Source organism: Carcharodon carcharias, chromosome 33, assembly GCF_017639515.1.
Source record: "Carcharodon carcharias isolate sCarCar2 chromosome 33, sCarCar2.pri, whole genome shotgun sequence".
Taxonomy (NCBI): Eukaryota; Metazoa; Chordata; class Chondrichthyes; order Lamniformes; family Lamnidae; genus Carcharodon; species Carcharodon carcharias.
This window is the reverse complement of record NC_054499.1, coordinates 14851250-14876494: the sequence shown is the minus strand read 5'-3', so window position 1 is coordinate 14876494 and position 25245 is coordinate 14851250. Positions and strand designations below refer to the sequence as shown.

General features: G+C 49.7%; 2 protein-coding genes across 2 annotated transcripts in view; both read right to left on the bottom strand.

Moving 5' to 3' along the window:
- Positions 1 to 1428: 1428 nt before the first annotated feature.
- On the bottom strand, positions 1429 to 13594 carry ppp1r35 (protein phosphatase 1, regulatory subunit 35). Its single transcript, XM_041178784.1, has 5 exons — positions 13406 to 13594; positions 11777 to 11869; positions 9550 to 10012; positions 5754 to 5884; positions 1429 to 1602 (listed from the first exon to the last, which is right to left on the bottom strand). Exons 1-5 carry the CDS (start codon positions 13592 to 13594, stop codon positions 1429 to 1431), a joined length of 1050 nt encoding a protein of 349 aa, XP_041034718.1.
- LOC121272263 (probable cation-transporting ATPase 13A3) overlaps positions 13503 to 25245 on the bottom strand; it is a 78757-nt gene continuing 67014 nt past the window's right edge. Inside the window, exon 33 of the mRNA XM_041178805.1 lies at positions 13503 to 13683. Within this exon, the coding sequence (XP_041034739.1) occupies positions 13645 to 13683 (39 nt within the window). The 3' untranslated portion in view covers positions 13503 to 13644. The remainder of the gene's footprint in view (positions 13684 to 25245) is intronic.

Here is a 25245-nt window from a genome sequence, read left to right as displayed (position 1 = left end):
CTGGTCCAGTTCAGTTTCTGGTCAATGGCAACCCCCAGGATGTTGATAATGGGGGATTCAGTGATGGTAATACCATTGAACATCATGGGGCGATGGTTGGAGATGGTCACTGAGACATGATAAGAGGTGCCAAATGAAAGGAAGCATTGTTTCAAACAAGTAACAAGCCCTCAACACTCCACTTCCCGCTGTAAGTCACTTTGACCCCTCACCTCAAAAAAAAAGACACAATTGCATTATGAAAACAGTGATTTGACACAAGTCAACCCCGCAGACAAAAGAGAAAAGGAATCTGAGCTTTAATTTATATAAAAAAATACACTTGCATCAGTTTCTAATGCAACAAATTACAAAATCTATATTTTTAAAATTGGCAACATACATTAAAGAGGTGAGTGGCTGCATTCCTTCGAACAAGGTCATGAACGTTGTTCAATTGTAAGAGGTCAAGACCCATGAAGTGGCGGAAAAGTAAAGCAAATTAGATGAAAAGGGTTTCTTTTTTAAACCCGGTTGTAGCCGGTTCACTGGACATTCGACCGCTTCCGCTGTCCTCACCCGATGCACGGAATACACGTTGTGCAGCAGGGCTGGATGTTAGGAAGGGAAATCCTCCCATTGCCCTGGTCAACGCTCCTTCCTCAGCCAGCAGCAGCAGGATCAGATTAACCGGTCAGCCGCCCCATTGGCTGCCTGCGCGAGGCTTGCTGTGAGCAAATTGGCTGCGACAAGTGCCTCCATAACGAGTGCCGCCGAGCGTAGCGCCCACACTGCCCGCCCCCAATCAGCCAACTCGTGTAGAGTCTGGTCTGACGTCTCATCCGCAAGGAGAGAACATGGAGGGGTTGCTTTCCCTTCTCCCAAGGGTGTCGCATCTGTGGCTTGAGTGTGTGGAGGTGGTGGGAGGTGGCTTGGGGGGGGGGTAGTGGAGCAGAGCCCTGGCAGTCTGCCTCTCAAGATCCTCTCTACTGCAATATTTCTTGTGAGCTGGTTTGTCCCTGCCTGAACTCAGTGAGCCTGGGGCTTTAGAAAGGAATTGCTCACAGCAGTGTGGCCTCGCTGATGGGGTAAATCCTAGATCGGCACACTGCCATCGGTCAGTATTAGTGAAACAGGGCAGATTGATGGCTTCGAAAAACCTTAGGATACTTACATTAGCAGCACAAAATGAGGAAAAAGCCTTATCCTGGCACTCCACGCTTACATTTCAAAATGTTTGCCCACGGTGGCCTGTCCTGTGATGTTGCGAAATTCGTCCGGTTGTCATCAAGGTAAACGGGAACGACTTTATACAGGCGAAAGGGCCAATAAATATTACGTATGCTTTTTTTAATATATATATATATATATATATATATATATATATATATATACACACATACAGAATACACACTCCTGCAGCTCTCCAAAATGGCAATCCTCTCACTGCTAGGCCTCCCACTGCCTCAGCTTCCGGTAAAGATCAAAGGGTTTGGCCGCTGGTTTCGGCTGTGCCTGCACCTTCAGTGCTGGCAGACCCTCCACGGAGAGGTGCGGGGTCTCGGTCAACAGCTCCAGGGGGTCGTAGAACATTGTCAGGTCGGGGGCTTCCACCCCGACAACCTGCCACAAAAGCAAAAAAAATAAAATAAAATAAAATACCAAATGAACGCTTCGGCAATCTCCTCACTTATAAGGCCCTGGGGGAAGAAACCATCTGTCCTGAAGCCTTCGTCTATTTTAAGTCCCATTATCTTCTGCATTATCGTTTTGCTACTCATAACGAGCTTCATACGTTCCTCCCTTTCATTTATTTTTAGTTTCGCTTCTATTTTTACCCCTCTCTATTGTGAAAAGTAATAGATTTAATAAAACTGCAATTTCCGTGTTATTTATTAGGTAAACAGGCCCAAAAACTGCTCGGGCAAGACGATGCTTCAAGTTTCCGTTAGACCTTATCTGCAGAAATGCATAGTTTCTCTTTTGTGAGCCCACATCTATCTCTCTCTGTTATATTTTTAGAAATCTTACGATTAGCCTTGCCCTACATTGGGGGAGGCGATGGCGTTGGGGTGTTGTCGCTGGACTAGTAACCCAGAGGCCCAGGGTAATGCTCTCTGGGGACCGGGGTTCGAATCCCACCAGGGCAGATGGTGGAATTTGAATTCAATAAAATCTAGAATTAAAAGTCTAACGATGACCAAGAGACCATTGTTGACTGTTGTAAAAAAAACCATCTGGTTAACTAATGTCCCTTTAGGGGAAGGAAATCTGCCATCCTCACCTGGTCTGGTCTACACGTGACTCCAGGCCCACAGCAAATGTGGTTGACTCTTAAAGGCCCTCTCTGAACAAGGGGCAATTAGGGATGGACAATAAATGCTGGCCCAGCCAGTGATGCCCACATCCCTCGAATGAATTTTAAAAAAAAACCTGGGACTTCAAAAGTACTTCATTGACTGTAAAGAGCTTTGGAGCGTCCTGAGGTTCAGAAAAGGTGCTTCGGGATACCACTCACATTTATTTGCCCCCTCGTTTTCCCACTTTTGCAGCTCTTGATATTTTCCCCAGAGATTCCTTTTTGTTGCTTTCTAAAACATCTCCCAATCCACCAGATTGCTTTTCATGGATCACCTCCTTTAGTGCTATCCTCCATCTTACTTCACACGTTGACCATGGTCGCTTGACTGTGCCCAGAACGTTCTCTCTTTAATGTACATTTTAAAAAATTCTTTCATGGGACGTAGGCGTCGCCGGCAAGGCCAGCATTTGTTTTGCCCGTCCCCGATTTCCCTCGAGAACTGAGCGGGCTCGCTCGGCCATTTCAAAGGGCCACGTTGCTGTGTGGGTCTGGAAGTCACATGTAGGCCAGACCGGGTAAGGAAGGCAGACTTCCTTCTCTAAAAGGGACATTAGTGAACCAGATGGATTTTTATGACAATCGACGATAGTTTCGTGGCCACCGTTACTGATATTTTTCAAAATAATTAATTGAATTTAACCAGCTGCCAAAGTGGCACTTAAACCTGTGTCCCTAGGACATTAGCCTCTAGATTGCCAGTCCAGGGGCTGGTAATGCGCTCTCTTGGGCCTCCGGTATTACTAGTTTGGTGACAATACCCACTCCGCGCACCATCTCCCTGTGTTGGTTTAAGGGAAGTCCGAGGAATCAAAGGACAGTTTAAAAGGAAAAAAAGGGTGGGGCCGGGGAAGGAAGAGCCAACAAGAGGGTAACTTCCATTCCTTTGTATTCCGGCTCCCTCGAGATAAAGGTCAACCTTCATTTAGCCTCCGGTTATTTTTCATGCCAGTCCACCAGTTTTTTTTTTTAAAAATGACTTATGTGCTTGGACCAGGCCCTCATGCCCAAATCGCCCTACTCCACAGTTCCCTGCTCCACACAGCCTCCAAAATACAGAGGGGCAGAGCTTTCACTTTGGGCTGCTCCCAAAACACGCCCAAAATTGCTCTGGCGAGGTGACGCTCCACCTTTCCGTTAGATCTTACCTGCAGAACCACAATGGCGACACAGGGAAAAATTATATAGGTTTTTAAAAACATGGCGAGTGTTTAGGATCTGGAGTGCGCCACCTGAGAGCGCGTTGGAGGCAGATTCAATCGCGGCTTTTGAAAGCGAATTGGATCATGGATTGTAAAAATTTGCAGTGCCGCGGGGACAAGGCGGGAGAGAGGGTGGGGGGTGGGGGACTAGCTGAAATGCTCTTGCAGAGAGTGGACATGATGAACTGAATGGCACCACCCCCCCCCCCGCCTCTGTGCTGTAACCATTCTACAAAATTTTCCACAAACAACTTAACAATGTGGTTGCTCATTTTACTTTTGTTTCTTGTTCACGCATTCCTCGATGTATTAACCTTTTATTAATATAGCTGAACGTGAGTTTATCAGTAAAAAAAAAAAATCAGCTTTTTTAAATTCAGGGTGTTGCAGCCCCCTCCCACCTGTGTGCAATCGGATTCAAAATCACTGACTATGGCTTTGTGCGTGGCTCTGAGCCCAGCTTGCCTCAGTTTTTAATTCCCTGGTCTTTTATGCTGGCTGTGTGATTATTCTGGAACGTAGGAGCAACACTTCCTTGCTCTGGCCCGTCTTTCTGAGGTCCAAAGTGAATGAGCTCGATACACTTCACGATTGTGAAAGAGCCCAGGGCAATATTGAAAGAGGAGCATCGGGGGTTCAACCAATATCATTGAAACAGAGGGCCGCTGGTCATTATCACGTTGATGTTTGTGGGATCTTGCTGTGCGTAAAGTGGCTGCCATGTTTCCTACTGTGAGAATGGATGTTTTTTTAAAATAATATTTTTGGGGAATATTGTGTTATTCTGTGAAGAAGGGTGTGTGTGTGTGTGTGTGTGTGCGTAAATGATTTAATTAGGCTGGGGAAAAGTTACTAGAAGACAGACCATGTGGGGGATTTGAAACATGAAAGGATGGAGGCATTGGGTTTGAGGTACAAGTGAATAGGTTGGATCTAACATTTGCATCTGTAGGTAAGTTGAGAGTTTGTTTGAATATCAAAAGGAAATCAGGGGTAACAAGAAACATGTTTGCATCTTGCAGGAGTTCTGTAGGTAAACAGAAGAGGGTCTGTTACATTTTATTGACCTGAAAGCAGAGAAAAAAATAGAAGCATGAAAGGTATCATATTCAGAAGGATTTGGGTTTCAAAGAGGTGGAAAGACAATGGAACTTGAGATGAAAGGGGGAAAAAGGTATTTTAGAGTTACTGTGGTAGCTGTTAGTAGTCAGCTGTGTGAGGAAGATCTCCTGAAAACTGTCCTAGGCTGGGAGAAGATGCAGTTTGAATCAGGCATCCAGTCAAGCCAGAAAAGACTTGGGCTGCAAAAGGTCTCGTTCTGAAGTTTCGGATTTCCACAGCAGAGTGGGAGAGAGTTTAAGAGGTCATGTGGTATGCCTCTATTAAAGCTACAGCAGTTTGCCTTGGGTAATATTACTGGATTTTTATAGTTAAATATCTATAAGGACGTGTTGCCTGGAAGGTGTTTACTTGTGGGTCTGACCAAGTAGAGAGTCTTTTTTGGGGGAATGTCTTGCAAGGCCAATATGAACCGTGCAACTTTAATCACGTGTGCTTACATTTTTTTATTCTTTGAATAAAACTTTTACTTTCAATTTTTAAAACCCCAAAGGCGTCACTGGACTTCTGGCTGCTGAGATGAGTATGTTTTCTTCTCGTTTTCAGAATAGAGAGAGAGAGAAAAAAAAAGAGTATGGCCCATAGCCCAAGTTTCCCTCTGGGATTTGGTTTGCTCAGCAATTAAACACATGCTGTGGTCACAACACTATGTTACGAGAGTGAATGCATTTCAGAAAATAAACTTTACTGCCCGAGAGTGTGGCAAAGGCAGACCCAATTGAAGCCCCACACAGCGAACTGGGTAATTATCCGAGTAGAAAGAATTTGCAGGGCTACTTGGAAAAGACAGGAGAGTGGAACTGGGCGAGTTGCTCCTGCAGAAAGCCAGCAGAGATGAGGGGCCAAATGGCCTCCTTCTGTGCTGTAACCATTCTGTAATTCTATAAAAGCACTTTGTGATGTCCTGAGATTGTGAAATTTTGTTCTTTCTTCCAGCTGAAAGGCTAATTCTGAGCGATCAAGCTTGTTACTGTAGCATAAAGGCCTGGCACATATAGGGTTAATGTAGGACCGAGTACACTACTGCCCACACAGTGATATAAGAGGACACAGTAGGTCTTAATGAACAGTATCCAACACCCTACAAGGGTTACCTTCTTATTCTCTGCCCTTGGTTTGACCAGCAGCATTTTCTCTTGTACAGCCACACTCAGCACCTCATCCACAGGCACCTCCAAGCTCACCAGCCCTTTGTAACGTTGCAGATCCTTCGGCACGTTCAAGCCTGCAACAGAACACACGGGTCACGCGGTGGTGCTTGTCTAACCCGTCGAACGAGGGCAAACTATTCTGGCTCCGAACCGAATTCCCTCGACCATGTCTTGGTCACCTCCACACTCGAATATTCTAATGTCTCCACCCTCAAACTCCGTAAAAATTGAATTCATCCAAAAACTCTGCTGCCCCGCCTCCCAACTCGCACCAATAACTGTTCACCCATCACCCCTTCGAAGGGTCACTGGCCTGAAGTGTTATCTCTGTTTCTCTCTCCACAGACAGTGCCAGAACTGCTGAGTATTTCCAATATCTTCTGCTTTTAATTAGAAGTTTAACTGCTGTTGGATGAAGGAAATCTTCAGATTGGTAAATTCTGGTTCCAGGTCAGGAGAAAAATAAGGTGAGAAACAATTGGCTCTCTTTCTTTTCCTTTTTTCCTACTCATATTCCAAACCGCAATGGATCCTCCACTCCCAAAGCACCTCACACATGCACCATTATCCCTGTAAGAAGGGACTTGACTGTCCCCTCCTACAACAGTGCTACTGTCTCTCTCTCTCCAATTGTGTTACCAACCCTCCCTCTCCCATGTGGAAATAACCATTTTCTACATCTCCAAACTTCCACAATAGCAGTCTAGATCCTCGCTCACTGCAGAGGATGGAATGGTGGGCATTCAAAACAAGCAGGCAGCCATTCAGTCCCTCAGGCATGTTCGGCCATTCAGTTAGATCATGGCTGATTGGTATCTTACACACGAATTAAAAGCAGTCGTGGGCCATTTGGCCCCTCGAGCCTGCTCTGCAATTTGAAAAGATCATGGCTGATCCAATTGTGGCCTCAACACCACTTTCCTGTCTACCCCCGATAACCTTTCACTCCCTCGTCAATCAAGAATCTGTCTAACTCAACTTTGAACATATTCAATGACCCGGCCTCCACTGCTCTCTGGGGAAGAGAATTCCACAGACTAACGACACCCAGAGAAAAAATTTCTCTTCATTTCAATCTTAAATGGGAGGCCCCTTATTTTTAAACTGTTTCGCCTAGCCCTAGTCTCTCTCATAAGAGGAAACATCCTCTCAATATTCACCCTGTCACGTCCCCTCAGGATCTTATATGTTTCAATGCGATCATCTCTCACTCTTCTGAACTTCAATGGATACAGGCCCAGCCTGTCCACATAAGACAACCCCTTCGTTGCAGGAATCAGTTGAGAGAACCTTCTCTGAACTGCTTCAATGTCATTACATTCTTTTTCAAGTAAGGAGACCAAAACTGATGTAGTCTCATCAACACCCTGTACAACAGTGGCAAAACGTCCCTACCCTATGTTGATATTCCATCGCTGAATTGCCCACTATCAACATCCTGGGGGTTACCATTGACCGGAAACAGGAATGGACCAGCCATATAAATACTGTGTCTACAGAGGCCAGGAATCCCGCAGCGAGTAACTCACCTCCTGACTCCCCAAAGCCTGTCCACCATCCGCAAGGCACAAGTCAGGAGTGTGATGGAATACTCTTCACTTGCCCGGATGAGTGCAGCTCCAACAACACTCAAGAAGCTCGACACCATTCACTTGGATTGGCATCCCATCCACCACCTTAAACATTCACTCCCTCCACCACCGACGCCCACATCCTGTGAACGAATTTTTAAAAAGATATTCCCCCTGCAACAAACGACGACATTCCATTTACCTTCCTGATCATCTAGCGTGCCTGCATACTAACTTGTTGCAATTCATGTACCAGGACACCCAGATCCTTCTATACCTGCAATCTCTCTGCATATAAACAGTGGATTGCTTTTCTATTCTTCCTTCCAAAGTGGACAAGTTCACATTTTCCAACTGCCAAATTTTTGTGCACTCACTTATCCCTTTGCCGGCTCCTTATGCCCTCTTCGCAACTTACTCTCCCACCTATCTTTGTGTTGTCAGCAAATTTAACCACCGGATATTCGGTCCCTTCATCCAGGTCACTGACATAGATTGTAAATGGTCGAGGATCCAGCACCGATCCCTGCGGCCAGTCCACCTGTTAAAAAATGACCCGTTTACGCCTACTCTCTTATTCCTGTCAGCTAACCAATCCTCTATCCCAATTTAATTCCATCTGCCTGCTTTGCTTCTGCAACCTTCAGCACCGTTGCCTGGTGTTGTCCAATACACTCGCTGCACGTGGCAAACCTGACACTCTTCATCAGGTGAGATATTTTAATCAGGTGGACATTAGGGACCCTACAGCAGCCCATTCGACTGAGGATGGGGTTCCAGACTGGCGACCCTGTGGCCATGTCAAAAGTATTTAGGAAACCCTGCAGGAGAAACAATCCCTATCATTAAAAAAACCTGTAAACTAGCTCCATTAAGGTACGGGTCAAAGTTGCCCCCATTGAGTGAAGCGAAAGCATGTCAAAACATTTAAACACAACTGGACTGTGTGCAGTGATGAGTCACTGCAACTAAAAATATCCCTCGAGAGAGCTACAGGACAGTCGAGAGACCGGCCTTGTCATATAGTGTTGAAACTCGGGCAACATCAGAAAGAATTGGATACTAATGAGATGCAGATGCTGAGATGGATGTGCGGAGTGACCAGAAAGGCTATAATCGGGAAGCAGCACATCGGAGGTGAGGGGGGGCGGGGACTGGCGAGGACTGTGGGAGCATCGAAGAAAGTAGCCGAGAAGAGATTGAAACGGTACGGTCATCTGCGGCGGAGAGGGGGAAAGGGCGAGAGAGGGCGAGCACGTGGTGAGGCGAGTGATGGAGATGCGACTGTCAGGAAGAAGGAGAAGAGGAAGGTCCAAGACCAGATGGAAAGATGCTGCGGGGGAGAGAATGAAACGCAGCGGGATTAGAAGAGGAACGGGTGACTGAGAGGAGGGGGATGGAGAAGGGGTGACCAGCCAGCATGGTGGAGGCCCCAAGTCAAATGGGGGAGGCCCAAAGAAGAGGAGGAGCTGCTGTCACAGCGCCATGCACTGTTGCTCAACTTAGTACGCTCCCTCAATCCCGGTTCATCTCTGGGGCACTGTTACGAGATTTACCTCGTTCTCTGAGTATATCCTGGAGCATGTGGTGAACAGGGTGACTTGATCACCACAGGTTTGGCAGGCATCAAAATCCTATTGGACAACACCCTCCTTTGCCTAGCAGAAATCCGGCAATCTCAGGGTTTTGAAATTTTCAAATCGGAGCCCCCTCCCACACACCCCAACGGCTTTGTTTTGGGCAAGCGAGTTCTGGATTCCCGCTCTGGCTTGTGTGAAGAGATGCTTTCCCCCCCATCACCCCCAGAACGGCCTGGCTCGAACTTCAACATTACGGCCCCTCGATCAGGACTCCTTGCCAGTTTCTATCTGCCCGGTCATCTCCTGTAACACCTCATTTGGATTACCGCCCTAATCTTCATTACCCCCTGAGAAATGGTAGCTTGGTGGATACAGGCTGCCCTCATAATTTAACCCGTGTAGCTCAGTTATTTAAGAACACTTCGCATGGCAGCCAAAGATCTGCATGTCTCCATTCCGCACTGACAAGTTGGCAGGGAGGTTTCTGCCAGTCCACACAGACTCCCCTATCAGTTAGGCTTTTAGCCAGCTGCAGTCGTTCTCTCAAATCAGTACCACACATTGCCCGCTTAACCCATTTCCCGTTACCTTCAGTCACCTTCCCCTCCACGCACTGCCGCGTCACCGACGACCTCTTCAGCTGCTCCGTGGCAGCTCTCCTCGCATCGAAGCCCGCTTCCCTCAGCTGCTGCAGCTCCTGCCCCAGCGCCAGGGTCGTGTTATACTCGGGGCTGGCCAAGGGGCAGTCGCCACGTCCCCCGGGGCCTCCCGGGAGCACTCCCCGCCTCGGGGGCTTGCACACCTCGTTCAGCCTGGCGGCTTTAACCTTCCGGGAGTCACGGAGGGCCGGGCCCTTATCCCTTCGGTCGCTGGTGACAATGGAGGACGGGTTGGCTAGAGTCTGGGCTTTCGATTCACTCCCTTCGGGAGCCGACGCCAGAGCTGGGCTCCTGGGGCTTGCGCCCTCCTCCCGGAAATCCGGGTCACCTGGGGTTAATGCTTCTTCGTCACAACCCTCGGGCTCAGAGCCAGTATCAAACCGGACCTGCAACTGAAAAACAAATTTGGATTTCTAAATCGTAGACATCCCACAGACGCCCGAGAGGGGGGGGCCCATTCTCCAAGCGCACACCCTGGCCCAGATCCTCAGCCGCTGGTACGCACAACTGAGAGACTGTGGGTCCCACCTCACTACCGTCTGACCAGCGATGTCAATAAAATTGCAGGGGGCGTGGCCACCATCTCTTGGTTCGCTTCATTAACTGATGTTCCTGTTTGGAAATTCAGCCCCTTTAGGTGTCATTTTTACTGTGGTAATATTGATTTCTTTTGGGCCGGCTGTGGGGTCAAGGAAGAGAGAGAGAGAGAAGGAACTTGGCATAAAGGAGGTCGATGTTTGTGGTGGAGGATGCAGGTGAGAACGGGGGATATGCATGCACACCCTTACTGTCAGCTTCTGCCATTACAAGATCCCACGTCCACGTTTATAATGGACACTGCCTGTATAGGTTTGTCACGCTGTAATTACACTCTTCCCACAGCTGGAGTGCTGCAGCACCCCAAGAACTTATGAAACAGGAGCACGGGGAGACCATACGGCCCTTCGAGCCTGCTCCGCCATTCAATACGATCTTGGGCTTCAACTCCATTTTCTTACCCGCTCACCATATCCCTTAATTCCTTGAGACACCAAAAATTTGGGTATGCCAGCTGTAAATCTATTCAAATAGGGGGCATCCACAACCTTCTGGGGCAGAGAGTTCGAAAGATTCACAGCCCTCTGAGTGAAGGAATTTCTCCTCATCTCAGTCCAAAATGATTGGCCCCCTTATCCTGAGACACCCCATCCAGTGGAAACAAACTCTCAGCATCCACCCTATCAAGTTCCTTCAGAATTTTGTAGGTTTCAATGAGATCGCCTCTCATTCTTCTAAACTCCAGGGAATAGAAACCCAATTCACTCAGCCTCTCATCGTAGGACAACCCCCTCATCCCAGGGATCAATTTGGTGAACCTTAGCTGTACCGCCTCCAATGCAATCCAATCCTTTCTTAAATGTGGAGACCAAAATAGTACCCCAAATGTGGTCTCATCAAAACGCTGTAACAACTTTAGCAACACTACTTTATTCCTGTACTCCAATCTCCTTTGCAATAAAGGCCAACATGCCATTTGCCTTTCTAATTGCTTGCCGCACCTGCATGTTAACGTTCTGCGTTCCTTGTACAAACACGCCCAAGTCTCTTTGAGCATCAATGCTTACAAGTTTCACACTTTAAAAATATTCTGCTTTTCTACTCTTTGACCAAAGTGAATAACTTTACACTTCCCTACATTAAATTCCACCTGCCATCTTGTTGCCCACTCACTTAATCTGTCAATCTCTTTGCAGCCTCTCTGTGTCCACCCCAAGCTTTCCTTTCCACCTAGCTTGGAATCATCATCAAACATCCTACAGCACGTTCCACTCTTAGGTGCCTCAATGCAATTGTAATACTCTTGACATTTAAATATTCGTTCCATACAGCCTTACAGCAAAACGTTTCAAAGTGAAAATTATAGGAAGTGCAATAGAATTCAACTTTTCTCTATATAGCATGTTCCACTCTGAGGTGCCTCAATACACAAACACCGATGGGTGTAATTACAGCGTGACAGGTTTACATGGTCAGTTCCCCATGTAGATGTGGACATAGGAATTTACAATGGAAGTACGGTAGGATTGGCAGGTCATGTGAATTTAGAATTGGGTCTTGATTAGCATCTGCATGCCCTGGCACAGCCATCTCCAACCTTCCACCCTTGAACACCACACCGTGTGCAGCGATACAGGAGGTGGGCTCCTGTCTCTTTTGAAAACCCGTCCTGCATGTGTTTGTACTGCCCGAAATGGTTTGCCAATACGTTTCTAAGTCAACAGAGGAACAAAAGTAAACAGAAAAGAAATCCTGTATGTAAACAATTGCCTGTAACTATGCTGCAATGGGCTCTGGCCAGTGAGTGGTGCTGTAGTATAAATCTCCAAATGTCCTTCCCCCGATTCTGCTTGCGTCTGGTGTACAGGGGAACGTTATGCCTGTTAAATAAACATGTGTAACACTGTGGGCAGTTTTCTAGGGACAGAATAACCACAATAAATTGAGTGGAGCAGGTTTGATGGGCTGAATGGCCTTATCTTGCTCTGAGTCTGTAAATGCTACTGGCCCACTACAGTATTAAGAGTGTGAACTCCACATCACCCACTTGACTCATAAGACAGTCACTAATAAATCCAACTGGGAATTCAGGAGAAACTTCATTAGCCAGAGAGTGGTGGGAATGTGGAACTCGCTCCCACAGGGAGTGGTTGAGGTGAATAGTGTTGATACATTTAAGGGGAAGCTGGATAAACACATGAGGGAGAAAGAAATAGAAGAAAATACTGATGTAAGGTGGGAGGAAGACCAGTTGGGCCAAATGGCCTGTTAATAACACAGCACCAAACACTGGCATACTGTGACTGGTTGCTCCAGTGAAAATAGGGAGAGCATAATCCTTAATGACCCTGGACTCACATTGCCGGCCCAGGAATAGAGGTCCTGCTGGCACTTGGAAGTAAGATTCTATATTGGGCAGTGCTCAGCAGACCCACACCAAACAAACACTCGGGGCTTCAACCTGGCAGTGTATACAGGGATGGAGGGTCTCTGGGAATGTATTAACATCTGCTGGTAGGAGGGAGGGCTCCCTGGATGCATTACTAGAGACATAGAAAATAGGAGTAGGCCATTCGGCCCTTCGAGCCTGATCTGGCTGATCCTCTATCTCAACGCCATTACCCTCTCCCCATACCCCTCGATGCCTTTAGAGTTTAGAAATCATCTACTTCCTTCTTAAATATATTCAGTGACTCGGCCTCCACAGCCTCTGTGGTAGAGAATTCCACAGGTTCACCACCCTCTGGGTGAAGAGATTTCTCCTCATCTCAGTCCTGAATGGCCGACCCCATATCCTGAGACTGTGAACCCTGTTCTAGACACTCTTCTCCCCACACCCCCCATCCCTCCCCATCATCCCTGCATCCAGTCTGTCCGGCCATGTCAGAATTTTATACCTTTCAATGAGATCCCCTCTCATTCTTCACCACTCCAGTGAATACAGAGTTAGTCGGCTCAACCTCTCCTCATACGACAATCCTGCCACCCAAGGGGACTCAGTCTGGTGAACTTTCGCTGCACACCCTCTACGGCAAGCATATCCTTTCTACACACAGTACTCCAGGAGTGGTCTCCCCAAGGCCCTGTACAGCTGCAGTAAGAAACCCTTGCTCCCGTACTCAAGTCCTCTCGCAGTGAAGGCTAACATACCATTGGCCTTCATAACTGCTTGCTGCACCTGCATGCTTGCTTTTAGTAACTGGTGTACCAGGACACCCAGGTAACAGTTGCCAAGGGGTCCTTATTACCTGCCGACGGCTGGCTTTCCCTCTCACCACATCGCCATCCGGCCCTTCCCGCTTTTTCAGTATTCCCATGGATTTGCCGACCTTGTCCGGCGTCAGCGAAACATCCAGGTCTGAAAGGGAGTCCATCCGATCTGGCCCCACGAGCAGGGGTCTCGGGGCTGCTCGGATGGGGAGGCTGTCTTCATCCATGTAGTTCTGAGGGGTGTACTTCTTTGCTGGGGATGCCAAGGTATCGGTCTTCATCTTCGGCAATGGTGAGCTCCAAACACTTGCTTACACTGCAACAAGAACGTGTGGCTAAAGCTGTCAGTCACACAGAGCTTTCTGCCTCAAAGTCTGCCCATACAGAGAGTTATTAATAAGAAATTGCAGAAAATTTACAGAGCAGAAGCACAAAGGTTTTCTGTGAGAGGGGGGGGCGAGGAATGCATGAATGGACAGTGGAACATTGAGACTTGAGAAGGGAAAATGGCCTCTTCTCATAAGAGGAAGGACATGATCGGCCACTTTATTTATCAGTTAAATTAACATCATCACTACGTGCTGTATCACTGGCCATTCTCTCTGTGATGCTTGAAGGGCTGGGTCTGGGACAACGGACACTCCCAAGATAACAAGTTGAACAGTGTGGTGACAATTAGGAACATATGAGCAGCAGGAGGCCATTCAGCCCATCATGCCTACTCCATCATTCAATATGACCACAGCTGATCATCCACTTCAATGCCTTTTCCCCACACCGTCCTCATATCCCTTTATGCCATTGGCATTTAGGAATCTATTAATCTCTAACTTAAACATACTCATTAACTGAGCTTCCACGGCCCCCTGGGGTAGAGAATTCCAAAGATTCACAACCCTCTGAGTAAGATAAAGTTCTCATCTCGGCCCTAAGCGGCTTCCCCCTTATTTTGAAATTGTGCCCCCTGGCTCTAGACTCCCCAACCAGGGGAAACATCTTATCTGCATCTACCCTACCTATTCCTTTAAGTATTTTGTAGGTTCCAATGAGATCACCTCTCATTCTTCGAAACTCTTAGAGAACACAGGCCCAGTTTCCCCAATCTCTCTTCATAGAACATTCCCAGGAACAAGTCTGATGACCCTCTGTTGCACTCCCTCTTTGGCAATAATATCCTTCCTAAGGTAAGGGGACCAAAGCTGCACACAGTACCCCAGGTGCAGTCTAACCAAGGTTCCATACACTTGAAGCAAGACTTCACTACTCCTGTACTTGTGATAAAGGCTAACATACCATTAGCCCTCCTGATTGCCTGTTGCACCTGCATGTTGGCTTTCAGTGACTTATTGATGAGGACACCCAGGTCCCTTTGTACATCTACACTTTCTAATCTCGTACCATTTAAGAATTACTCTGCACATCTGTGCCTCCAATTAGGAATGACTGACTGACAACACAGCATCTGTCACCTCCAAGGAACCCAACCCCATTCCCAAACCTAGATCTATTGCTTGTTTGAGTCCAATGTGAGGTACAGGCCCAAAACACTGCAGTGTCAGACCAATGAACAATACTCGCTGTTGCCTGACTTGTTGATGATGTCGTGCCGCTCAAGTTGCTGGATGTGGAACATGGAAATGGCGCGTGTCCTCTACAGGGCATCTGGGATGTAAGTGAACAGGGCTGTGAAATGAACAGCCCCAGGTTTAAACAGGAAGTGTGAATTAGAGTGGGTGAATTCAATATCAAATCAGGTACAGAAAGAGAAATAAAGAGAGGGAAAGAAAGATGAGAGAGAGAAAATAAACTTTTAAGAACTACCAAAACATTTTTAAATATTAAATTAAAAATTCCCAACAACAATTAAATGCTCAAAGAATGAGACTCCACTTGTGACATTTAATTTTCAAAGGTAAGAGAGGTTGACAGGCAGCAACTAACACATGAAGGCTTCAACTGAAAGGGGCATGACTCAACTCTCTTTGGCGAGTTTAGATCACATCGACCACGCGAGCGTAAGGATTTCACGCCGCTCGGTGCATATCGACGGTGAACCAGCCGTTCTCAGCAAGGTGAAGCTGATGGCGGGGCGGAGCGGCACACCTCAGACTGCAACTTTTGCATTTCTGCAGCTCGTGGAGCACCTGCCCCTCAGCCGAGTGGCATGTGTGCACAAATAACGCTGGGGTCCATTAGCCTCGCCATTATTTTGCCACTAACGTCTGGCGCAGGAATACACGTCAGTCGGATCGGGGTGACTCTGGAAAGACAATTCCGCCTCCAGTCAAATGGCCGCAGCGGAGATGGCGGACGATAACAGCTGAAGCAGTACAGTCAGACTAAGACTCCTAGGCTATGGGGAGGAAAAATCAGCCAGGAGTTCTGCAAGTGATCACCATCCAGTGACTCCGGCTCAAAGGTACAAAGGCACAAAAAAAAAGGGTTGGGCTTTGGCTGTGATGCGATTTAAGATACATTATCCTGTTAACATTCACTGCCTAAGCTCTCACAGTGCACTGGTCACTTGGGCAAAGTACAGGGAACATAAGAAATAGGAACAGGAGTAGGCCGTACAGCCCCCGTCAGTAAGATCATGGCTGACCCTCGACCTTCACTCCATTTTTCCCACATGTCCCTTATTATCCAAAATCTATTGCCCCTACATTTGAATATACTCAATCACTGAACATCCACAGCCCTCTGGGGTCGAGGGTTCCAAAGATTCACAACCCTGTGAGAGGAGAAATTTCTCCTCATCGCGGTCCTAAATGACTCCTTGTCCTTTGGCTGTGGCCCTTGTTCCACACTCTCCAAAAACAGCCTCTCAGTATTTGCTCTGTCAAACGCTCGAATAATTTTACACAGAAGAGCCCTGTGGAAACCACACACCGGCAGGGATTCAAGCGAGAAAACACTTGCTGGAAAAACAATCAATATTTGTGGATCAGCCGCTCCAATAGAGAATTAAGGTAATTAGCAGAAGAATCAGAGAGGGGGAGATGAGTTTTTTTTTATATACACACAGCGAGTTGTTGTGATCTGGAGCCAGCCGCCTGAAAGGGCAGAGGAAGCAGATTCAACAGGAACTTTCCAAAGGGGAATCAGATAAATACTTGGAAAATGAAAGATGTGCAGGGCTGTGGGGAAAAGAGTGGACAGCTCTTTCAAAGAGCTGGCAGGGGTGTAATGGGCTGAATGGCCTCCACCTGCGCTGTTACGACTCTGTAACAAATGAGACTCTGGCAGTTTCTGCAAGTGAAACATCCAGTGTTTAATTCCAGCCAGATTGGGAACCACAGCATCACTGCTCTTGGGTTTAAGAAAGATTATCAAACATCCATTTCTTTTTGCACGCAGGTCTTGATCTCAGGGCAAAGGCTGCAGCTCCACGAAACATTCATAACCAGCAGATGCAAGCTCTCCTGAATCAAGAGGCCAGGGCAGGGTTTCCAGCTGTCTCGCTCCCAAAGCTGGGACTTAAAGCACAGAACCACAAAATGGTTCCAACGCAGGATGCCATTCAGCCCGTCATGTTAATGCCAGCTCTCTGCAAGAGCACTAAAATAAAGGCAAAATACTGCGGATGCTGGAAATCTGAAACAAGAACAAAAAGCGCTGGAAAGACTCAGCAGGTCTGACAGCGTCTGTGGAGAGAAAGACAGAGTTAACGTTTTGAGTCTGTCCGACTGTTCTGAAGAAGAGACATTCGAACTCGATACGTTAACGCTGTCCTTCTCTCCACAGATGCTGTCAGGTCTGTGGAGTTTTTCCAGCATTTTCGGTTTTCGTCACTGCAAGAGTAACTGAGCTAGTCCCACTCCTCCCCCGACCCCTGCGCAATTTTTCCCTTCAGATACTGATCCAATTCCTTTTGAGATTGAATCTGCCTCCACCACACTCTCAGGCAGTGTATTCCAGATCCCAACCACCCACAGCATTAAAAAAAGGGTTTTCCTTATGCCTCCATGGCTTCAACCTGTGTCCTCTCGTTCCCAATCCTTCCAACAAGGGGAAGAGATTTTCCCTATTTCCTCTGTCCAGACCCCGCCCCCGGCCCCCAAACCTTGATTTTGAACACCTCTACCAAATCTCCTTCTCAACCCAGGGTGACCAACTCTGGGTGAAAAAAGGGACATTTTGCCATTGTGAAGGTGGGGTGCAGGGATGGGGGGCATGGTTTGTGCTGTTGGTAGAGAGTGTGGGACCAGGGTTTGGGGGGGCGGGGGGCGCTTGTGGGAAAGTGGGGAGTGCTGGCGAGACCATGGGAGCGGATGTGATGGCACCCTTACACAAGGCATTCCTAAGCTGTGGGTCACTACGATGAAATCTTGGGCTCGCGAGCTGTGATGCAGCAATGTCGGCCACCGAGCCTGGACTAGGTTCTGAAAGCTGCAAGGTCCCTTTAAATATCTGTTTCTTTTCTATCGGTGGGCATGGCTTAATCGACTACCCATTAAGGCCCGATCCCTGCTACTGCTACAGCCTGTACAGTCTTTTTCAGGGCTAACCCAGTAGTTTTAAACCCCCCCCCCCACCCCACCCACCACCCTTGCTCAACAACTCGCCCCCTCTCCCCCCACGACTCTGTAGATTTTCTAAGGCTGTCGTGTAATTAGGGCTTTTGTCCCACATTCTGGGTCATGCCTTCCCTTTGTCCCGAAAGTCATCTGCGCCTGCTAGTCTTTGCCTGTACATTCTTCGACCAGTCTTTTATCTGCGTACCTGCCGGCCAGTTGTTTTTTTGCGCTGGCCCTGGAAGCGCCCGTTTCTGAGCGTGTGTCCAAGGGGATGTTCGACCGAACCCGCTCTTGCAGGTTGGGGCAGCAGCAACAGCAACAGCACCCCTCGATTCATCCCCCGAGAGTTGGTCACCCTGGTCCCAGAGGATCCAGGATGGTTGACCACTCTGTCTCAAACTTATTCTTCTCCAAGGAGAACAGTCCCCACTCCTCTAATCCTTCCACGTTTCTCATCCTGGGAACCGTCTCTGTGCATCTTTTTCTGCGCTCTCCCTCTCTCCAGCGCATTCACAGCTGTCCTAAAGCGCGGTGCCCAGGACTCCACACAGTACTCCAGTTAAGGCCGAAACAGTGTTTAGTCTTTACAACCTCCGTGCTCCCGCACTCAATGCCCCTTATTAATAAAGCTTTGCTTTATTAACCGTGCTCTCAGCCTGCCCTGCCACCGTCAATGACTCGTGCAACCGTACACCCAGGTCTCTCTGCTCCTGTGCCTCCTTTTGAGAGCTGTACCCTTTATTTTCTCTCATCTCTCCACGTTCTTAAAAAAAAATGAATCACTTCACATTTCTCCGCTTCAGCTGCCCACCCACCCACCCCACGTCCTTTTGAAGTTCCACACTCTTTCCCTCTCCCCTCCTGCTTCTAGCCCTTCCCTCTCCATTTCCCTCCCCTCCCTCCTCCTCTCCCCTTCTGTTCCCTCCCCTCCCTCCTCCTCCTTTCCCCTTCTGTTCCCTCCCCTCCCTCCTCCTCTCCCCCTTCTGTTCCCTCCCCTCCCTCCTCCTCTCCCCTTCTGTTCCCTCCCCTCCCTCCTCCTCCTTTCCCCTTCTGTTCCCTCCCCTCCCTCCTCCTCCTCTCCCCCTTCTGTTCCCTCCCCTCCCTCCTCCTCCTCCTCCTCTCCCCCTTCTGTTCCCTCCCCTCCCTCCTCCTCCTCCTCCTCTCCCCCTTCTGTTCCCTCCCCTCCCTCCTCCTCCTCCTCCTCCTCCCCCCCTTCCGTTCCCTCCCTCCTTCCCCCCCCTTCCGTTCCCTCCCTCCTTCCCCCCCCTTCCGTTCCCTCCCTCCTCCTCCCCCCCTTCCGTTCCCTCCCTCCTCCTCCCCCCCTTCCGTTCCCTCCCTCCTTCCCCCCCCTTCCGTTCCCTCCCTCCTTACCCCCCCTTCCGTTCCCTCCCTCCTTCTCTCCCCCTTCCGTTCCCTCCCTCCTTCTCTCCCCCTTCCGTTCCCTCCCTCCTTCTCTCCCCCTTCCGTTCCCTCCCTCCTTCTCTCCCCCTTCCGTTCCCTCCCCTCCTTCTCTCCCCCTTCCGTTCCCTCCCCTCCTTCTCTCCCCCTTCCGTTCCCTCCCCTCCTTCTCTCCCCCTTCCGTTCCCTCCCCTCCTTCTCTCCCCCTTCCGTTCCCTCCCTCCTTCTCTCCCCCTTCCGTTCCCTCCCTCCTCCTCTCCCCCTTCCGTTCCCTCCCTCCTCCTCTCCCCCTTCCGTTCCCTCCCTCCTTCTCTCCCCCTTCCGTTCCCTCCCCTCCTTCTCTCCCCCTTCCGTTCCCTCCCCTCCTTCTCTCCCCCTTCCGTTCCCTCCCCTCCTTCTCTCCCCCTTCCGTTCCCTCCCCTCCTTCTCTCCCCCTTCCGTTCCCTCCCTCCTCCTCTCCCCCTTCCGTTCCCTCCCTCCTCCTCTCCCCCTTCCGTTCCCTCCCTCCTCCTCTCCCCCTTCCGTTCCCTCCCTCCTCCTCTCCCCCTTCCGTTCCCTCCCTCCTCCTCTCCCCCTTCCGTTCCCTCCCTCCTTCTCTCCCCCTTCCGTTCCCTCCCTCCTCCTCTCCCCCTTCCGTTCCCTCCCTCCTTCTCTCCCACTTCTGTTCCCTCCCTCCTTCTCTCCCCTTCCTTCCCTCCGCTCTCAATGCCTCCAGGCTTTGCATCATCCTCCAAAACTGAAATGGTTCCCTGTCCAACGAGTTAAAAGCAAAAAACTACGGATGCTGGAAATGTAGAACAAAAACACCTGGAAAAGCTCAGCAGGTCTGACAGCATCTGTGGAGAGGAACACAGATAACGTTTCAAGTCCGTATGACTCTTCAACAGAACTAAATAAAAATAGAAAAGAGGTGAAATATAAGCTGGTTTAAGTGGGGGGTGGGACAGGTAGAGCTGGATGGAGGGCCAGTGATAGGTGGAGATAACCAAAAGATGTCACAGACAAAAGGACAAAGAGGTGTTGACGATGGACCGAGGTCTGGTTTAACATGACACCCCCGCCCCCGCTGCTGCCAGGCCTCAGGATTTAATTCTCTCCTTTACCTCCCTCCATTCGAGCCGCCTTTAAATCTCCCGCCGCCATCTTGTTGGGTCCCCGCCCCCTCACCTCTGCCCTTCGACCCCAGAGGCCAACCCTTGGACGGTTATAAACTCGGCCGCCCCGACCATCCAATCCCCCGGAGACGCGAAAGGAGCTCCGAGCCCAGGCCGTGAGCGGTGACATTATCGATCTATCTATCTATTTATTTAGTGGTGTAGGGTGAAACGTTGCCCGGGGCAACGGCGGCGGTTCCAACCGTCGCCCGGGCGGTGACGCCATTGAGGCGGGGCGCGATGATGGACAGCGGCGGCGGCGGCGGCGGCCAATCAGAGCGGAAGGGGCGGGGCCACCCCCTCGGCTGAGAACTTGCATTCGGATGGCGCCTATCAAATGCACCCCCAAAGGACGCCAGAGCCAATGAGGCACTCCCTTTTCCCAGTCTGCAATGTGGGAAAGGAGCCAGCCCGCACAAAACGATGAGGGTAGATAAGGGAGAAACTTGCCCCCTTGGCAGAGGTGTCAATAAGGGGCATAGATTTAATTTAAGGGGCAGGAGGTTTAGGGTTGGGGGGGGGGGGGGGGGGGGGGGGTGGTGGGCGCAGGGGGTTATCTGGAACTCACTGCCCGAAAGGGCGGTAGATGCGGGAACCCTCATACCGTTTAAGTGGTGTTTAGATGAACACTCTCGAAACGCCATAGCGAACGGGCCACGGGCCAAGCCGATGGAAAACGGGACTAGGGCAGGTATGGGGTGGGGGGGGGGGGTGCTTGACGACGGGCCGAAGGGTCTCTTTCCGCGCTCTATGAGGGGAGAGGGGGACCCTTGGTTTAACGCAGGAGACGGGAGCAGGGGTAGGCCAGTCAGCTACTCGAGCCTGCTCTGCCATTCAACCAGATCGTGGGCTGATGTCCTGCCTCAATTTTTGCAGGGCAAGATCGCGCAAACAGGAGCGCGACGTCGCCCTGACAATCTGCTTTAATTCGCCCACGGCAAGCTCCCACAAACAGCAGTGCAATAACGGCCAGATAGCCAGCATTTTCTTTTTTCAGTCATGTTGGTTGAGGGGTTGAAGGCAATGGCAAACGACTGCAGTACTTTGCCAATCGTAATCGCGGACCAATCCAACGGAAGTCCATCTGGTCGCCATCACCCTCTTAGGGCATGCCACCTGAAGGAGGTCGTCGAGAGGCCAATATTGGGCACTGGGGAGAACTCTCCCCTTGCTCGTCTTCCAATAGTGGCCAACAGGATCTTTTACACCCGCCTGAGAGGGCAGACGGGGACCCTGGGTTTAATGTAGGAGATGGGAGCAGGGGTAGGCCAGTCAGCTACTCGAGCCTGCTCCGCCATTCAACCAGATTGTGGCTGACCTCCTACCTCAACACCATTTTCCTGGGCTATACGATCTGGCTGAGATAGTGTCCCCCTGGGAAAACCAATGCTCCCACCCCATTAGCAGCCGCATGGGTTCAAATCAGGAGCCACACAATCTCTGTTGCCTGGCAGCTGGTCCGTAAAGCGAGCGGGGCTGTGTGCTGGGGCTTCCGATCGGTGGAAGGGCTGTCAACTCCCTGTTTTCAATCAGTGGAAGACCGGACTCACTGAGGGACTTTATGGCTCCAATGCACTTGCTCCATCGTCCTCCCCCCTTCCATGGAATTCCCTGGATCGTGCCGAAGTCACGCGTAAAATTCAGTTGTCAGGATCCTGAAGCCAACATCTGAGAAACGGAGGCCACAAATAACCTAACACACGGCAGCCGGAGCAGAGCCCAGTGGGTATCCCCGATGCTGGACCCAAGTGCAATCCATGGCCTCCGATGGGGTGGGTATTAGGCCGTGTCCCCCCCCACCCCACCCCCCCAGAATAAGTTACAAGAATTATGATCACCCGATTAATATCTCATCCAAAAGTCTGCACTTTCAGTTGTACCCCGTTCCTGCAGTGGGATTGTTGGCCTGCATTATGTTCTCAATTTGCAGGAATGGGACTTGAACCCACAACCTTCTGACCCAGAAGCATCCTCTCAGCCATAGCTGACACCAAAGTACATCCATCCAGAAAGCCAACCTCCCCCAACCCTCCACCCCCAGTTTCTGAAGTGATTCCTAACTCTGTGCCTCTAAAGTTCGAAGCTACTCCCCAAGTCCGTTCCATGCATTGACCACCTTGCACTGAAGACCCGCCTGGAACCGGCCCCATAACCACGTGCACACACTACGTACCCACATATCAATTAGGAGCAGGAGGAGGCCGCTCGGTGCATTGAGGTTGAACCCGCTTTCCCTCCCCCCGAGCAGGACTCAGGCTCTGGATCTAGCCCAGAGAGACCGTAAAGGGCAGTTGCGGTGTGAAGCAGTAATGGAGAAGCGTAAAGGCATTCAGCGGAGAGGTAGATTCAGGTGCAAACTGGGCAGATTCCTTGGAAGGAAATAAGGGCAGAGGCATCCAAAGCTCATGTGCCCTGGTCGACAAAGACAATATAAGTTAAAATAAAACAAGTGGTTCAGTATACTGCGATTGATTCGATACACAGGATTTGCATGTAGCTACCCTCCACTGACTGCATCTATCAGAAGTTGCTGCGGGCCACAGACTATTTAAATAGATCTAGTTTGCCGTAAATCCCCTTCCTGCCTCTAACTCACTGACCAGCACGGTGGTGTTTAAGGTCACTGATTTTTTAGGGTATTTCTTGAGGTAATGCACTCTCAGCACAAATTCCAACTGATTTAACCAAATTCTTTCATGGAATGTGGGCTAGCATTCTTGCCCATCCCTCATCACCCTTGGACTCTTTTGAGGGCAGTTCAGAGTCAACCACATCGCTGTTGGGTCTGGAGTCACGCTTGGGCCAGATCAGGTAAGGGTGGTAGATTTCCTTCCCTGAAGGGCATTTAGTGAACCAGATGGGGTTTTACAACAAATCAATTGCAGTCGTCATGGTCGCCGTGACCGGGACTAAATAAATAAAACCTGGAATTGAAAGCTAATTTCAAACTCCACCAGCTGCCATGGTGGGATTTGAATCCCTGTGGCCGGGTCCCTGGATTACTAGTCCAGCAACTGCCACTACGCCACTGTCTCCCTCTGCTAAACCAGCGGGAAAGAGGAATTCCAAATTCAAATAGCCATTCACCTCACAGGGAGTGTTCCGCTTCTGACCTCATCTAGTGGGCAGAGTTCATGAGGAAAGAGCCACGGGACTATTTAACACAACCGTCTCACTCGCAAGCGAGGGTTGTCTTAACCCTTGTACTGCCTTTACTTCATCCCTCACCGATTGGAATCGGCGTGCTTACAGAAAGTTCAAATAGTTTCTCAAACCTGAGCAGGGAAAGGGGTGAATGAAAGACATCAGCCAGCTCGCTGACAGTCACTGCCATTCAGTTCTGTAAAGTACAGAGCGAGAAAGGAATTGGAGAAAGGCTAGCATGGACACCATGGGCCAAATGGCCGATTTCTGTGCTGTAAAATTCCACGTAAACCCCACGAGGCAGCTGCCAGTTTCAGTGGAAAGGCTGGGAGTCCCGAACATAGGTTTCCAAATTCTGGTGATAGTTATGGTCCTTGTCCCCAACACCCGGCAGCCTCGCATCCTGAAATAAACTTTTACGTTGATGCCATGGGTCGCCCCCTCAGCCATTCACCTCACAGGGAGTGTTCCGCTTCTGACCTCATCTAGTGGGCAGAGTTCATGAGGAAAGAGCCACGGGACTATTTAACACAACCGTCTCACTCGCAAGCGAGGGTTGTCTTAACCCTTGTACTGCCTTTACTTCATCCCTCACCGATTGGAATCGGCGTGCTTACAGCAAGGGGAGGTGGTCGTTTGGTCTATTAAACCTGCCCTGCCTTCCTGCAAAGAGCAGTTTAGAGAGCCCCACTCTTGCTCCCCGGAATCACAGGGTTGTTACAGCGCAGGGAGGAGACCAGCTCTCCAAACGAGCAACTCCCTTAGTGCTACTCCCCCACCTTCTCCCCGTAACCCTGCACATTCATCCTTTTCAGATAACAGTCTAGTCTAATCCCCCTTAGAATGCCTCGATTGAACCTGCCTCCACCACACACACGAGCAGCGCATCCAAAACCTTAACCACTCGCCGCCTGTGGAAGCTTCTTCTCATGTCGCTTTTGAGTCTTTTGCCAGTTACTTTAAATCTGTGCCCTCTGGTTCTCGATCCTTCCACCAGTGGGAACAGTTTCTCCCTGTCTACTCTGTCCAGACCCCTTGTCATTTCTCCCCCCCCCACCGCCACCCTCCCCCAAACCCCACCGCTGCCTGGGCACTGTCAAGGTTTAACTATTCTTCATCCTGTACTTCAACTTTAACTGTACTTCATCCAACTCCCTCCGAGGGTCCACGTGCAACAGTGCTGGAGAACACAGTGACAGTAGCAGGCCATTCAGCTTGTTCTGCCAACAGGACACAAGACAGCACACACCGGGGCGAATTTCATATAATTACTTTTATTGTGAATTTATATTAATTAAAATATTCAATAGCAAAGCCTCTTCAATATATTTTTATGTCCTGAACCTCAAATAGAAGGTGCTGGCTTTCAATGGTTCGAGCTGGGAGACGAGGGGCATGTCCCTCAGAGCAAGACCAATGCGGTTTATAATTTAAAAATGATCCACCCCCAACTCCATGTTTCCCTACCCCACCCCACCCCCCCATAAACGGTTCTCGGGGCAATAAATAAATTATAGGTTGCGGTTCAATGCCTATTTGCTCTGTGGTAGGATAGCATCTCCCTCTCTCCCATGAGGAGAGCTGAATATTACAGCCCCATGTCTCACTCAGACCCTAGTGCTCACCCCGACAAAGTCTTGCCTGGGGAGGGGGAGGCGGGGGGGG

Excerpts from the sequence above, each read along its gene's own strand:
- ppp1r35 (XM_041178784.1), bottom strand. The coding sequence starts at position 13,594 with ATGGATGAAGACAGCCTCCCCATCCGAGCAGCCCCGAGACCCCTGCTC. Across the intron at positions 10,013-11,776 it reads CTCCTGTATCGCTGCACACG|TTGCAGGTCCGGTTTGATAC; the intron begins GTGTGGTGTTCA and ends TTTGTTTTTCAG. Across the intron at positions 5,885-9,549 it reads GGAGGGGAAGGTGACTGAAG|GCTTGAACGTGCCGAAGGAT; the intron begins GTAACGGGAAAT and ends GTTCTGTTGCAG.